Source organism: Gorilla gorilla, chromosome 20, assembly GCF_029281585.2.
Source record: "Gorilla gorilla gorilla isolate KB3781 chromosome 20, NHGRI_mGorGor1-v2.1_pri, whole genome shotgun sequence".
Taxonomy (NCBI): Eukaryota; Metazoa; Chordata; class Mammalia; order Primates; family Hominidae; genus Gorilla; species Gorilla gorilla.
In genome coordinates this window covers 44,790,718-44,802,283 of record NC_073244.2, presented here as the reverse complement: position 1 = coordinate 44,802,283, position 11,566 = coordinate 44,790,718, and the positions used below count along the sequence as shown (strand labels likewise).

The 11,566-nt window shown below is 55.4% G+C and overlaps 1 protein-coding gene across 3 annotated transcripts in view; it reads right to left on the bottom strand.

Moving 5' to 3' along the window:
* Positions 1 to 223: 223 nt before the first annotated feature.
* The window catches only part of CHST8 (carbohydrate sulfotransferase 8), a 152,189-nt gene continuing 140,846 nt past the window's right edge, over positions 224 to 11,566 (bottom strand). For all 3 annotated transcript variants that reach the window (XM_055368906.2, XM_055368909.2, XM_055368908.2), the window contains exons 3-4: positions 2,283 to 2,320; positions 224 to 1,776 (exon numbers count right to left, since the gene is read on the bottom strand). In XM_055368906.2, coding sequence (XP_055224881.1) covers positions 670 to 1,776; positions 2,283 to 2,320 — 1,145 coding nt within the window. In that variant the 3' untranslated portion in view covers positions 224 to 669. The remainder of the gene's footprint in view (positions 1,777 to 2,282; positions 2,321 to 11,566) is intronic.

The window sequence follows — 11,566 nt, the reverse complement described above, 5'->3', positions numbered from 1 at the left end:
AAGCACGCCAGTTGACTGCTACCTAGCCTCAGACGCCTGCAGGTCCTGGCTGAGAGCCGCTGGGTCCTTTGTGCTCTCCTCCCACGAAGCTGCTCCTGAACTGGACTTCTCTGCAGTGGGGCCTGCAGCACCTGGCTCAAGCTGCCCTGGGAAGGCAGAAAGAGCCCCAGAAAGCCCAGCCCAGGGTCCACGTGCTCCCACGCCACCACAAAGTACACACCGCTGCTCTGGAAACCGTGTGCTTTATTTGGAACCTTAATCCAAGGGAACCTCCCCCCTGGCTCGTAGAAAAGCTGCAAACCACGTGGTTTGGTCCAAGGCAATGGCTAAGGGAGTGCGGGACATCCCTTACCGCTGGGGCCCCCGTCCTCTGGGCCTCAGACTTCCCTGCTCATCGAAACTGTCGGCTGAGCTCCAGGGGTGTCTGCCCAGTTCTCAGCCTCTCCCTCAGCCAAGGAATGAGGAAACAGGTACAGGCCAGGGGCTGGGGTCCCCATCCAAGGCTGGGTGCCTCTGCCCCCCACCCAGGGCCTGCTGCCTCCCACAGCGATGGCTCCTCACGTCCTCAGAGCCCTGTTGCTCCCGGGATGAGGAGCCAGGGACAGGAGGATGCCCGGGAGCACAGGTGAGTGACGGGGGCAGGGCGGCCCCGGCCAGCTGCGGCGCCCCTCAGTACAGATCTGCAAAGGGCTTGGAATAGTTGAACATCAGGTAATCCATGTAGTAGAAGTCGTAGGTGCGCTGCCGTTGCAGGGCCGAGAGTTGGGCGAAGTACTGGTGGGCGATCCTCGCTGTGGTCCGCGCCTCCTGCGAGTGCCGGTCCTTGAACCGGGGGAAGGTCAGGTTCCGCGGCGCGCGGATGAGGCTCAGGAAGAAGTTGGCATCGTCCTCCATGCTCTCGAACTTGCCTACGAAATCGTAGTCGATGAGGCAGGGGCTGCAGAGTCGGCTGACATGGTCCCAGTGAATGTCCATCCCCACGGGCCGGTGCACGTCCAGCAGGTACTGGACGAACTCGGGAAAACGCACTCCAGAGCCGGTCCGCAGGGCCTCCCGAGAGGCATTGGCGCGGTACCGGGCCAGGATGGCCTTGCCGAAGACCGGGTGATAGTAGCTGTTGGGGTGCTCAAACTTGTCGCGGAAGGCGGACACCAGCCTCTCGAAGGGCTCGCGGACAAAGAGCATCTTGGTGTAGGTGCTGAGACGGTGCAAGATACCCTGGCGGTCGAAGGTGTCCAGGCGCTTGAGAGCGCTGCCATAGTGGACGGTGTTGTGCTGGATGTCGGCAGTGGACGAGGCCAGGCCGGCCAGCACCATGAGCACCCGCTTCCAATTGGAGCAGCCGGCCTTGGGCACCTCGCAGTAGAGCACGCGGTGGCGGTCCTCCACGAAGATACGGGACACGTGGCGGGGCGTGACGGCCCGGCGGCTGCTGCTCGCCCGGTACTTGGCGCAGGCCTCCTGCATCACCCGCTTGCGCTCCTGCTGGCTCCGGTGCAGGCTGACCCAGCGGCCATCCCGTGTCCCGGGTCCCGGCCGGATGAAGGGCGCGTCCGAGCTGTTGGCTGGGATGGTCGCCGCAGCTGGCATTTTCTTGATGAGCAGACGGCGACGGCGCTGGCGGAGCCGCAGACGGGTCCCCCTCTGCAGCGGGGTTTGAGGCTGGTCAGGCGCTGGCAGGTTGCGACCCCTCGGGGCCCCACTGGATAAGTCCCGAGTGACCCTCTCTGTGGGTTCCTTCAAGTCACCATCCTGGGAGCCGCCTGGTGGGAGGTCCTGGGGCAAGAAGAGAAGTGGTTATCTGAGTGGAAAGGACAGCTGGGCACTGAGGGCCACACAGGTCAGACTCTCACCACGGCTGGGGTTCCTGTCCCTCTCAGATGAGGGAGACAGGCTGACCCTGTAGGTGAGACCCCTCCGGTCTGAGCCCTGGCCCAGCACCCAAAGGCCTCCCTCCCGCTGAGGTGTAAGTGTCATTTCGGCCACAAGATGGCGCGGTCCTCCCAGGAACCTGGCCTGGGCGAGGGTGGCGGGAATAGGTGGCCTGCAGGCAGGCTCAGATTTACGGCCTCTATTAGCACCGTGCAAAGAAGCCTTCTAACAAGGAAGGGAAAATTCATGGGTCCAGAGCCCTGGGCTTTGTTCCCAAGGCTCCTGGGAAAGGCTGGACACATTTTTCTTTCCAAGAATGGATTCAATGTGAGCTCCTAATTTTCTTCCCAGCCCTCCCCAGTTTCCCAGGGGCTGGGTGCACTGAGATTTATCTGACTCTCAGAACTTACGTGGTGGGGCTGCCTTGGCCTGATGTTGAACTTTATTCCTGAAAAGCAAACAGAGGAGAGGACAGTATTAGCGGATCTGCCACATGGCTTCCAGGGAACTGCTTATGGGCTGCTGGCTGTGGACATCCAGGCTGGAGGGATCTTGGGGTAGGCTCTAGGGAAAGGCAGCTTAGGGCATGGCTCAGTGCTGGAACCCCTCCATCCCCTACCCATGCAGAAAATGGGGATGCAGCAAACATGTGGTCCCACTGGCTCGCAGCTGAGGCTCTCTTCTCTGCATCACGCCTGCCTCCTGATGTGATCTACAAGGTCTGGAAAGGCACCCTGCCCAGGTGTGCCCACACCTGCCCTGTGGAGCAGCCAGGACTCTCACAGGCCACCTCCTCCTGCACCCCACCATGTCATTAAGTCACAGGGAAAGGACCCTTCAGAAAGCTCGATCCACCCTCTCTCCACACCCCATCAGCCATGCCCCAGTTCTGGCCACTGTGGATTCTCCATGCTTGGAATATGACATATTCACACCCACACCTTTGCACACACCAGGCCTAGGAATGGAACGTGCTTCTTCTCCTCTTGCTACAGGAAGTTCCCTAACCTGGGCATTTGCTTTGTGATCTTGGCCTTCTCAGCTGGCTCTGGAGTTCTGGGGTGAGCTAAGCATATCTTGCTCGCCCTGGTCTCCCCCAAAGCCCTAAGCAGCGCCCAGGTAGAGGGTAATTGTCCAGTGTTAACTTACTGATGACCTCAGGAAGACAGAGAGAGACCAGTGCATCAATGGCCATGCTCTGGAACGCCCCCTCTGCCTACCAAGGAGGCCCATGGCTGGGCTGGGCTCACCTAAGAAGCAAGCTCTGGTGAGGTGAACCTTTGGCCAGAGCAGAATATTCTGTGTCATACCTCATTTGTTCTGCTTTGGGGGAAAGTCGCAGGAGGACAAGGAGATTCCCTTTGGGGGGAATCTATTTAGAAGCTGGAGCCTCCTTCCCCAGTCCCTACCTGGCCACCGAGGAATCAGGGGCTCTTTCTGTTCCGGTACCATGTGGGTGGACATTTTTGTCCTGAGGCTCTGCCAAAAGCCATGGTCACCATCAGAGCCAGCTATCCCTTAAGGAGAGAGCTGGATCTTCTGGCTGGCGCGCCGGGGCACCGTGCCCGACCACACCTGAGCAAATCCTGGCTGCTGCCTGCGGGAGGGGGGTTCCAGTGTCCCACCACTTTCCTGGCTGTCTCCATGTCCTGGGCAGAGGTCCAGTGGCAGGAGCCCAGCTGGTGAAGGGATATCCAGGTCTTCCCTGAGCCAGAGATTCTGTGGATTTCTCCATGGGGTCCAGTTTTACAGACTCAGCCACCCAGACAGCCTAAGGCTGAGGCCGTGCCCGCACGTCTCCTTCAGTCATTAGCAGGCCAGGAAGGAGATGCAAGGTCAGCCCTGGAATGGAAAGCCTGAATTCCCTGAGCTTGCCCGAACCTTCCTCAAGTCCCAAGAGAGGTAGAAATGCAGGCAGAACTCGGACACACTTCATCTTTCTTCCGCTTGTCCCTTTGGGCTGGGAACAAGGGTATGCTCTCCCCTGGGCAAAGGGCAGAGTGTCCCCATCTTCCTGGGCACTCCCAAGCTTATGTGTACATGCGCGCATGTGGGGGATCTTTGAAACAGGCCTTCTAGACTCTTCCCTGGAGACTGAGGGGAAGCTCCAAGTAGACCTGGCTGCACCCTTCAGGGTGTGGGGTGTAAGTAGCAGGTGCCTGGCCTAAGAGAGGAGTCTTTAGAATCAAGCTGCTCATTGCCACCCCCTGCCATCCCCAGAGTCTATTTCCCTCCTTGACAGCCACCCCCTCCTCTTCCCCATCCCATCATTACTGCAGCTGTCCCAGCACGAGCCTCCAGAGCTCCTTTCTCTCCCGCAGCTGATGATGACAGCTCCCTTCACTAGAAGGGACCCGCTGCACCAGTTGGTTTTCCTCTACTCTGCCAGATTTCCTTAATTATTTTCTTCTGGTTATGGCAGCTGGCTCTGCTAAACCACCTCTCCTCCTCAGAGTCTCAGATATGGGAAATCACTCTGCTTATCACTCCTGTCATCTCGTCAAGGTGTGACGGTGCTTATATATTCCTTTTCTGGAGCAAATGAGTCATGCCAGATTTGGCCAAGAGTGGGGCTGAGAAGCCACTTCCAAAAGGGATCCTGCCAGTCAGGGGGAAGATGGAAGGCCATGTGCTTGTTGAGGTTGCAGCCCCTAAGGCCATGACCTCCCACTGGCACTGTCCCCACAGCCTCGGAGGGCAGTGGGCTGTGGTCCTGTTCCATTTTACCTGTGAGGACTGGACAGGGGGACACTGTCTCCTGGACCTCTGGACTCTGAGCCTAAGCTCCTGGGGCTGTCCCACTCTAATGCTTGCTGAGCTAGAGCCCTTGGCATTAACTAGAGGAGAAGTTCCTTCTAGACAAAGCCTGGGGCTGGGCGAGTCTCCTGATTTCCTGTTTACATGTGTCCATAAAGCCAACCTGCCTGCAACTTCCTCCTTTGAAAGGAAAAATTGCCTTGTGGAGAATAAGAGAGATCAGTAACATCTTAAGTAGAGCCTGAGTTTGCCATAAGCTATTCCCAGCCCTTAGACTTATGGCAGCTTATCAGGCAAAGATTAGACCTATCCCCACAAGCTCACTTTAACATTTTTTAAAATTTACTGCTGGGCACGGTGGCTCATGCCTGTCATCCCAGCACTTGGGAGGCTGAGGTGGGCTGATCACTTGAGTCCGGGAGTTCAAGACTAGCCTGGCCAATATAGTGAAACCCGATCTCTACTAAAAATACAAAAAAATCAGCTGGGTGTGGTGGTGCATGCCTGTTATCCCAGCTATTCAGTAGGCTGAGACATGAAAATTACTTGAACCCAGGAGGCAGAGATTGCAGTGAGCTGAGATCACACCACTGCACTACAGCCTGAGCAACAGAGTGAGACTTTGTCTCAAAAAAATAAAATAAAATAAAGAAAAAGAAAAAAAATTTACATTTATTTTAGAAATAGAGATGGGGTCTTGCTATGTTGTCCAGGCTGGTCTCAAACACCTGGCCTCAAGCAGTCCTCCTGCCTCGGCCTCCCAAAGGGCTGGAATTATAGGTGCGAGCCACCATACCTGGCTACAAGTTCACTTTCGAATAAAGAAGAAACGTAATGAAGGAAATCTAAAGGGACCTCCCCTTTGCCATGAACCTAGCGTCCCCACTAGGAAGAAAACTGCTCTTCCATGCACCAGTCAGATAAAGGCTGAAGCAAAGACCACTGCTGGCTCTGGGCAAGTGAAAACCAGGAGAAACCTTAGGTATCCTGGGGCAGGGGTCCGCACATCCCCAAGTGGGCTGCACGTCAGGACCCTGGACAGCTCCATCAATGCTCAGGGAAGGACAGCTAAGGGCTCACGAGGATGAGGAAGGTTTGCCACCAGGGGTCAGTGGTACCAGTGCCGTGGGGGGCACTTATGGGTGGGAAGGAGTTTTGGCCTCAGTATAACCACCTCCAGCCCCTCTCAAGCCCCCAAATAAAACGTACATTCTAGATAACATCAGTGGCCTTGCAGAGCAACTCCAGCCACAACCCACCTCTTCTTCCATCCAACGCCACCAATGCTGCCACGCACCTTCCCTGCCTCCCCACCTCCACCCCTGCGACAGAATCCAAGACCAACCACGCACACCCCACTTTCGGTGTCTTGAGTTACCTCTCTTCTCCTTTCAATATAAGGTTCACAATCTGTAAGGGAGCTCCATCCCCCCGCACAGTAAGAAATAAACAAGCACTTTCTCTTTCTGGACAGATGACATGTGTGGAGTGGCTGGAACACATGCGCTATGATAAGAGCATCGGTGAGAATAAACAAGGCGTGAGTTATGGGCACTGCCAAATGTGTTCCACGGTGTGAACTCTTCATTGGCTGAAGTTCTCAGCGTTTAGCTGAAAAGCCTCCTGATTGAGGAGAGGCAGAGGCTGATGAGTGTGTGAGGCCAGTTTCTTAGTCATCAGGTCTGGGTTTGGGGCAGAGTTGGGGAGGAGGCTATACCAGCATGTCCAAGGAGAAGGGTCTCTTGCCTGCTCCTCTCTAGGCTCACAGGAGGAAGACCTGCAGGGTGCCACACAAAAGCCCCAATCCCCACTGCCCAGGAGCCATGGAGGGTGGTAACTGGGGAGCAGCCTTTTGGTCAGGCCCTGTAGACAGGCAGCACTGACAGGTGAGGACAGGACCCAAGCGCCTCGAATGAGCCCTTGGCCTCCCCCAGCCCCAGGTGGCTCACTCTTGGGAGAGTGACGGCTGCATTGGCTGCTCATGTCCCAGCCCCGAGCCCTGATGGGCGATGATGGGAGTGTCCCGCCACTCCCATCACTGCGACTGTCCTTAAGGAGTCAAATCTGCAGAGGTACAGGCATGGGAGATAACTGGGGAAGGAGGGCAGGAGCAGCCATGCCAGTCCCAGGTCCCTGTCTGTGGTGGAGTTTGAGTCATGCTTCTTGGTCTTTTGGGATTTCCTGATGGGGCCGTTTGTGTGGCCGTGTTTCCATGTGCCCGGGGCTTCTGGTGGCTGAGTCTGCTGGCAGGTTGCCCCACACCCATTGGCGCTGTCCACTCCATGTCCACTTCCATTGCCCAACAGGCCAGGGAGCCTCCAGGGCTTTTGGCTGCTTCTCTTGGCTCAGGCTGGCCCGACTGGGGGTGGGGAGTTCCCTGAAGGCAAGGTCCTGACTGCGTCTTGGTCCTCAGCACGTGCAGTACCCGGATTCTGAGCTTCGGCTCCACCTGGACTCCTTACAGTGGCATCTGGTGGGATGAACACTGTTGTCCCAGACAGCCCAGGCTGCCGGCCTCTGCCCTGCTGCTTCCATGCCCCCACTAGGAAGAAGCAGCTCCCACACCTAAGGTGCACACAAGAAAGGCCTCCGAGCCCTGGGGCAGCCCCACAGCTGGTCACGCACCTGACCTCACAGTGCAGTGCTGAGCTACAGATGGCCTGCCCCGAGTGCAGGGTGCTGGCAGGAGAGAAGGTGGGCGGGTCGGGGGAGAGAGGCCTGAGGGAAATGCCAGGCTCCACTCCATGGGAAGTATGAAGGGTTCTGAATGGGGTGGGGGCATCCTAGTTAGGGTTATCAGAGAGACAGAGAGCCCACAGGTGATTTATATGGAGGCGGGAAAGAGACGGAGAGAAAGAGAGAGGGAAGGGAGAGGTAGAGGTGGAGGAGGGGAGAAGGAGAGAGGGAAGCGAGACAGGGAGAGGAGAGAAGGAGGAAAGGAGAGGAGAAGGAAGAAGAAGAGAGAGAGAGAGGAGAGAGCGAGAGGGGTTGATTTTAAGAAACTGGCTCATGTGATTCTGGGGGCTGGCAATCTAAACTCTGCCAGCAGGCCGGAGACCCAGGGAAGACCTGCTGCTGCAGCTTGCATGGGAAGGAGGTCCGAGACTCCCTCCTACTTGGGGAACTTCACTCTTTTCTCTTCAGGCCTACAACTAATTGGATGAAGCCCACCCACATTGTGGAAGGTCATTTCCTCTACTCAAAGGCTACACATTTTACAGCAAATCACATCTAAAAAATGCCTTCCTGGCCGGGCGTGGTGGCTCACAACTGTAATCCCAGCACTTTGGAGGCTAAGGCGGGTGGATCGCGAGACCACAAGAGATCAAGACCATCCTGGCCAACATGGTGAAACCTCGTCTCTACTAAAAACACAAAAATTAGCTGGGCATGGTGGCGTGTGCCTGTAATCCCAGCTACTCGAAAGGCTGAGGCAGGAGAATCGCTTAAACCCAGGAGGTAGAGGTTGCAGTGAGCGGAGATCGCGCCACTGCACTCTAACCTGGCAACAGAGTGAGACTCCGTCTCTCTCTCTCTCTCTGTCACACACAAACACACACACACACACACACACACACACACACACACACACACACAAAGACTGGCATTTGTCTAAACCCTGCGGCACCATGGCCTAGGCAAGGTGACGTATATAATTAACCATCAGGGGAGATGCCTTGGTTTGTTCCTGCAGCTGCTGTAACAAAGTATCCCAAACTGGGAGGCTTAAAATGACAAAAATGTGTTCTCTCACAGTTCCGAAGGCTAGATGTCTGAAATGAAGGTGCCAGCAGGGTCACACTCCTTCCCCTGCCTCTTGGGTGGGGGCTGATGCTTCCTCGACTCTTCCAGCTTTCGACAGCCCAGGCATTCCTTGGCTTGCAGCAACAGAAGATCAATCTCTGCTTCGTCTTCACACAGCTGTTGCACACGTGTGTCTCTTCTCCTCTTCTTATAAGGACACCAGTCATATTAAAATAGGGCCCACTCAACCAACCCAAATGCCCATCCATCAACGAGTGGATAAAGAAACTCTGATTTTATATATATATATATATATATATATATATATATATATATATATATATATATATATATGATGGAATAGTACTTAGCCATAAAAAGGAATGAATTAATGGCATTCGCAGCCACCTGGGTGAGACTGGAGACTATTATTCTAAGTGAAATAACTCAGGAATGGAAAACCAAACATTGTATGTTCTCATTCATAAGTGGGAGCTGAGCTATGAGGATGCGAAGGCATAAGAATGATACAGTGGATTTTGGGGACTCGGGGAAAGGGTGGGAAGGGGGTGAAGGATAAAAAACTACAAATTGTGTGCAGTGTACACTGCTCCAGTTATGGGTACATCAAAATCTCACCAATCACCGCTAACTAAAGAACTTACTCATGTAATCAAACACCACCTGTTCCCCAGAAACCTATGGAAATAAAATGTTTTTAAAAAGGGCCCACTCTAGTGGCCTCAACTTGATTACATCTGCAAAGACCCTACAAGTTCACAGTTTACAAGCACAGGGAGCTGGGATTGAGCATTTTTTGAGGGTGGGGCGGCACCCAATTTGACCCAGTACAGACAGGGTCTCATGTGATCTCATGGGGCTTTAAGGGTGTTTTTTTGTTTGTTGTTTGAAGAGGCAAAGTCTTGCTCAGTCACCCAGGCTGGAGTGCAGTGGCATGATTCTGGCTCACTGCAGTCTTGAACTCCTGGGCTCAAATGATCCTCCCACTTCGGCCTCGCAAAGTGCTGGGATTACAGCCATGAGCCACCACGCCCAGCTGGATGTTCTGAAGACAGGGCAGGATAGCCTGAAGGAGGTGAAGAAACAGCTCGTCTGCTGGTTTAGATCGCCTGCTGATCAGTAGTGAAGGGTTGTTGGTTCTCGGTGTGTTTGGGGCAGGGCCTGTGTCATGTCCATCTGTGTCATTCTGGCACAATGCCCATCAATGCCTGTGGAAAGGCTGGTGCTTTCTGGACTGAGAGCTGGCCTTGGACATGAGGAAGGGTATGGGGCTTCCCAGAAGCTGGGTTCAGGGTTCTGGCTGGAGCCGCCCAGCTGGCAAGGGCCCGCGCATCTGGGCAGCAGGTGCCAGCCCCCCCTGGCTAGATGCAGACAGGGGCAATCCCACTGGAGGAGTCTGTCCACCCCCAGCCCTGGCTGGGTGGCCATGAAGCCTGGCTCTGCCAGCTCCTTTCACCATCCACAGTACGCCAGGCCGGGGCCTGCTTTGGGATCGGGCCACACCTTCTCTGGCTCCTCTCCCACCGGCTCAGGCTCTGCCCTTGTGAGGTCTCCACTGCCCCAGGGCTGAGGGGCACATTGTCCCCATGGGCCTCTGACTGCCTCATTGTGAACTGCATCCTCCATCTGAGGCAGGCTGTTCATATGCAAATTAGATGCAAAACTGAAGTTTCAACACATGCAGCAATGAGCGGGCAGCCTGGACTCGTGGGCACAGAACGCCCGGAAAAAAGCCTCACCCAAGGGCTTCAATTCTCACCTGTGTTCATGGGAAAATCCAACTTCTTACATTCTCTGCTGGGTCCCCAGGGCACAGCCTGGAGACCAGCCTCTGTCACAGTCACGGCCACCTGCTGCCCTAGGACATGGGACAGGTACGTGGGGTTCCAGGTGGCAGGGCTGCCCCAGCACAGGTGCGGGCTGTTCCTGGGCCCTGATGACAGCTCTGTGGTCAGAGTGTGGACTTCGAGGGGAGGCAGCAGTCAGGCCAGACACGCTGGAGAGCTGCATCAGACTGGTCATGCACTGGCCTCTCTCCTCTGGCTTCGGCCTCTGGGTGGGGGGCTTCTTCCCCTAGGCTCTGAGATGATCAAACTCAGTCACAGTGACCTTTGGCTCAGACCAGAGCAAAGGCTTACTCCCTCCCTCGGTGGACCATGCGGAGGACCACCCTGGAGGGTCCATGTGGAGTTGTAGTTTTTAATGCAGGCTTAGCACATCAAAAATTAGAAGACAGGCCAGGCATGGTGGCTTACACTTGTAATTCTAGCACTTTGGGAGACTGAGGCGGGCAGATCATCTGAGGTCAGGAACTTGGCCAACGTGGTGAAACCGTCTCTACTAAAAACACAAAAATTAGCCAGGCATGATGGTGGGCGCCTGTAATCTCAGCTACTCTGGAGGCTGAGGCAGGAGAATCACTTGAACCTGGGAAGTGGAGGTTAGAGATTGCAGTGAGCCGAGATCGTGCCACTGCACTCCAGACTGGGCAACAGAGCAAGGCTCCATCTCAAAAAAAAAAAAAAAAAAGAGAGAAAACTAAGCGCACACACCCACTGCTGTGTGACCTTGGACAAGTGCCTTGACCTTGCTGAACCTGTTTCATTGGTAAAATGGGCTAAAAATTCATCGGTAAAATGTGCCAAACATATGCATCTTGCAAATCCACAAATGTGCACACCAAATGGGGCACGAAGCGGGGCAGAGCCAGAGCCCGTTGGTTGAAAGTCAGCTGCTCCTGGCATGCTGATCACCTGGTTCCCTTTGCAGGGGCTGAATCTCCCGCAGCGCAGCTCCTGCCCCCAGCGCAGCGACGCTGGGGTGCATCTGCAGAGGAGCGGAGCCTGCATCTTCCTGTCTCAGGCTGATGAGCGCCTGACGGCTCTGACCGCACTTGTTTTGTTTAGTGATTCTGTTCCCTCGCCTTCATGATTAGGATCCACGATTCAACTGGGTGGTTCCTGTCAGCTCAGCCTTGGCCATGAATTCCCTTGGAGTTGTCAGAGAGTCGAGCATCAGAGCTGCCTGTCAGTCAGCCGGTCAGCCGGTTAGCCAGTCTACAAACCCAACAGCTGTCCCGCCTGTGCCACATCTACCCACCTGCCCATCACTGAGTGGGTTGGGAAGGGGAGTCCTGAGCTGGTGCCCTGCCTGTCTACAGGGAGGGATTCTC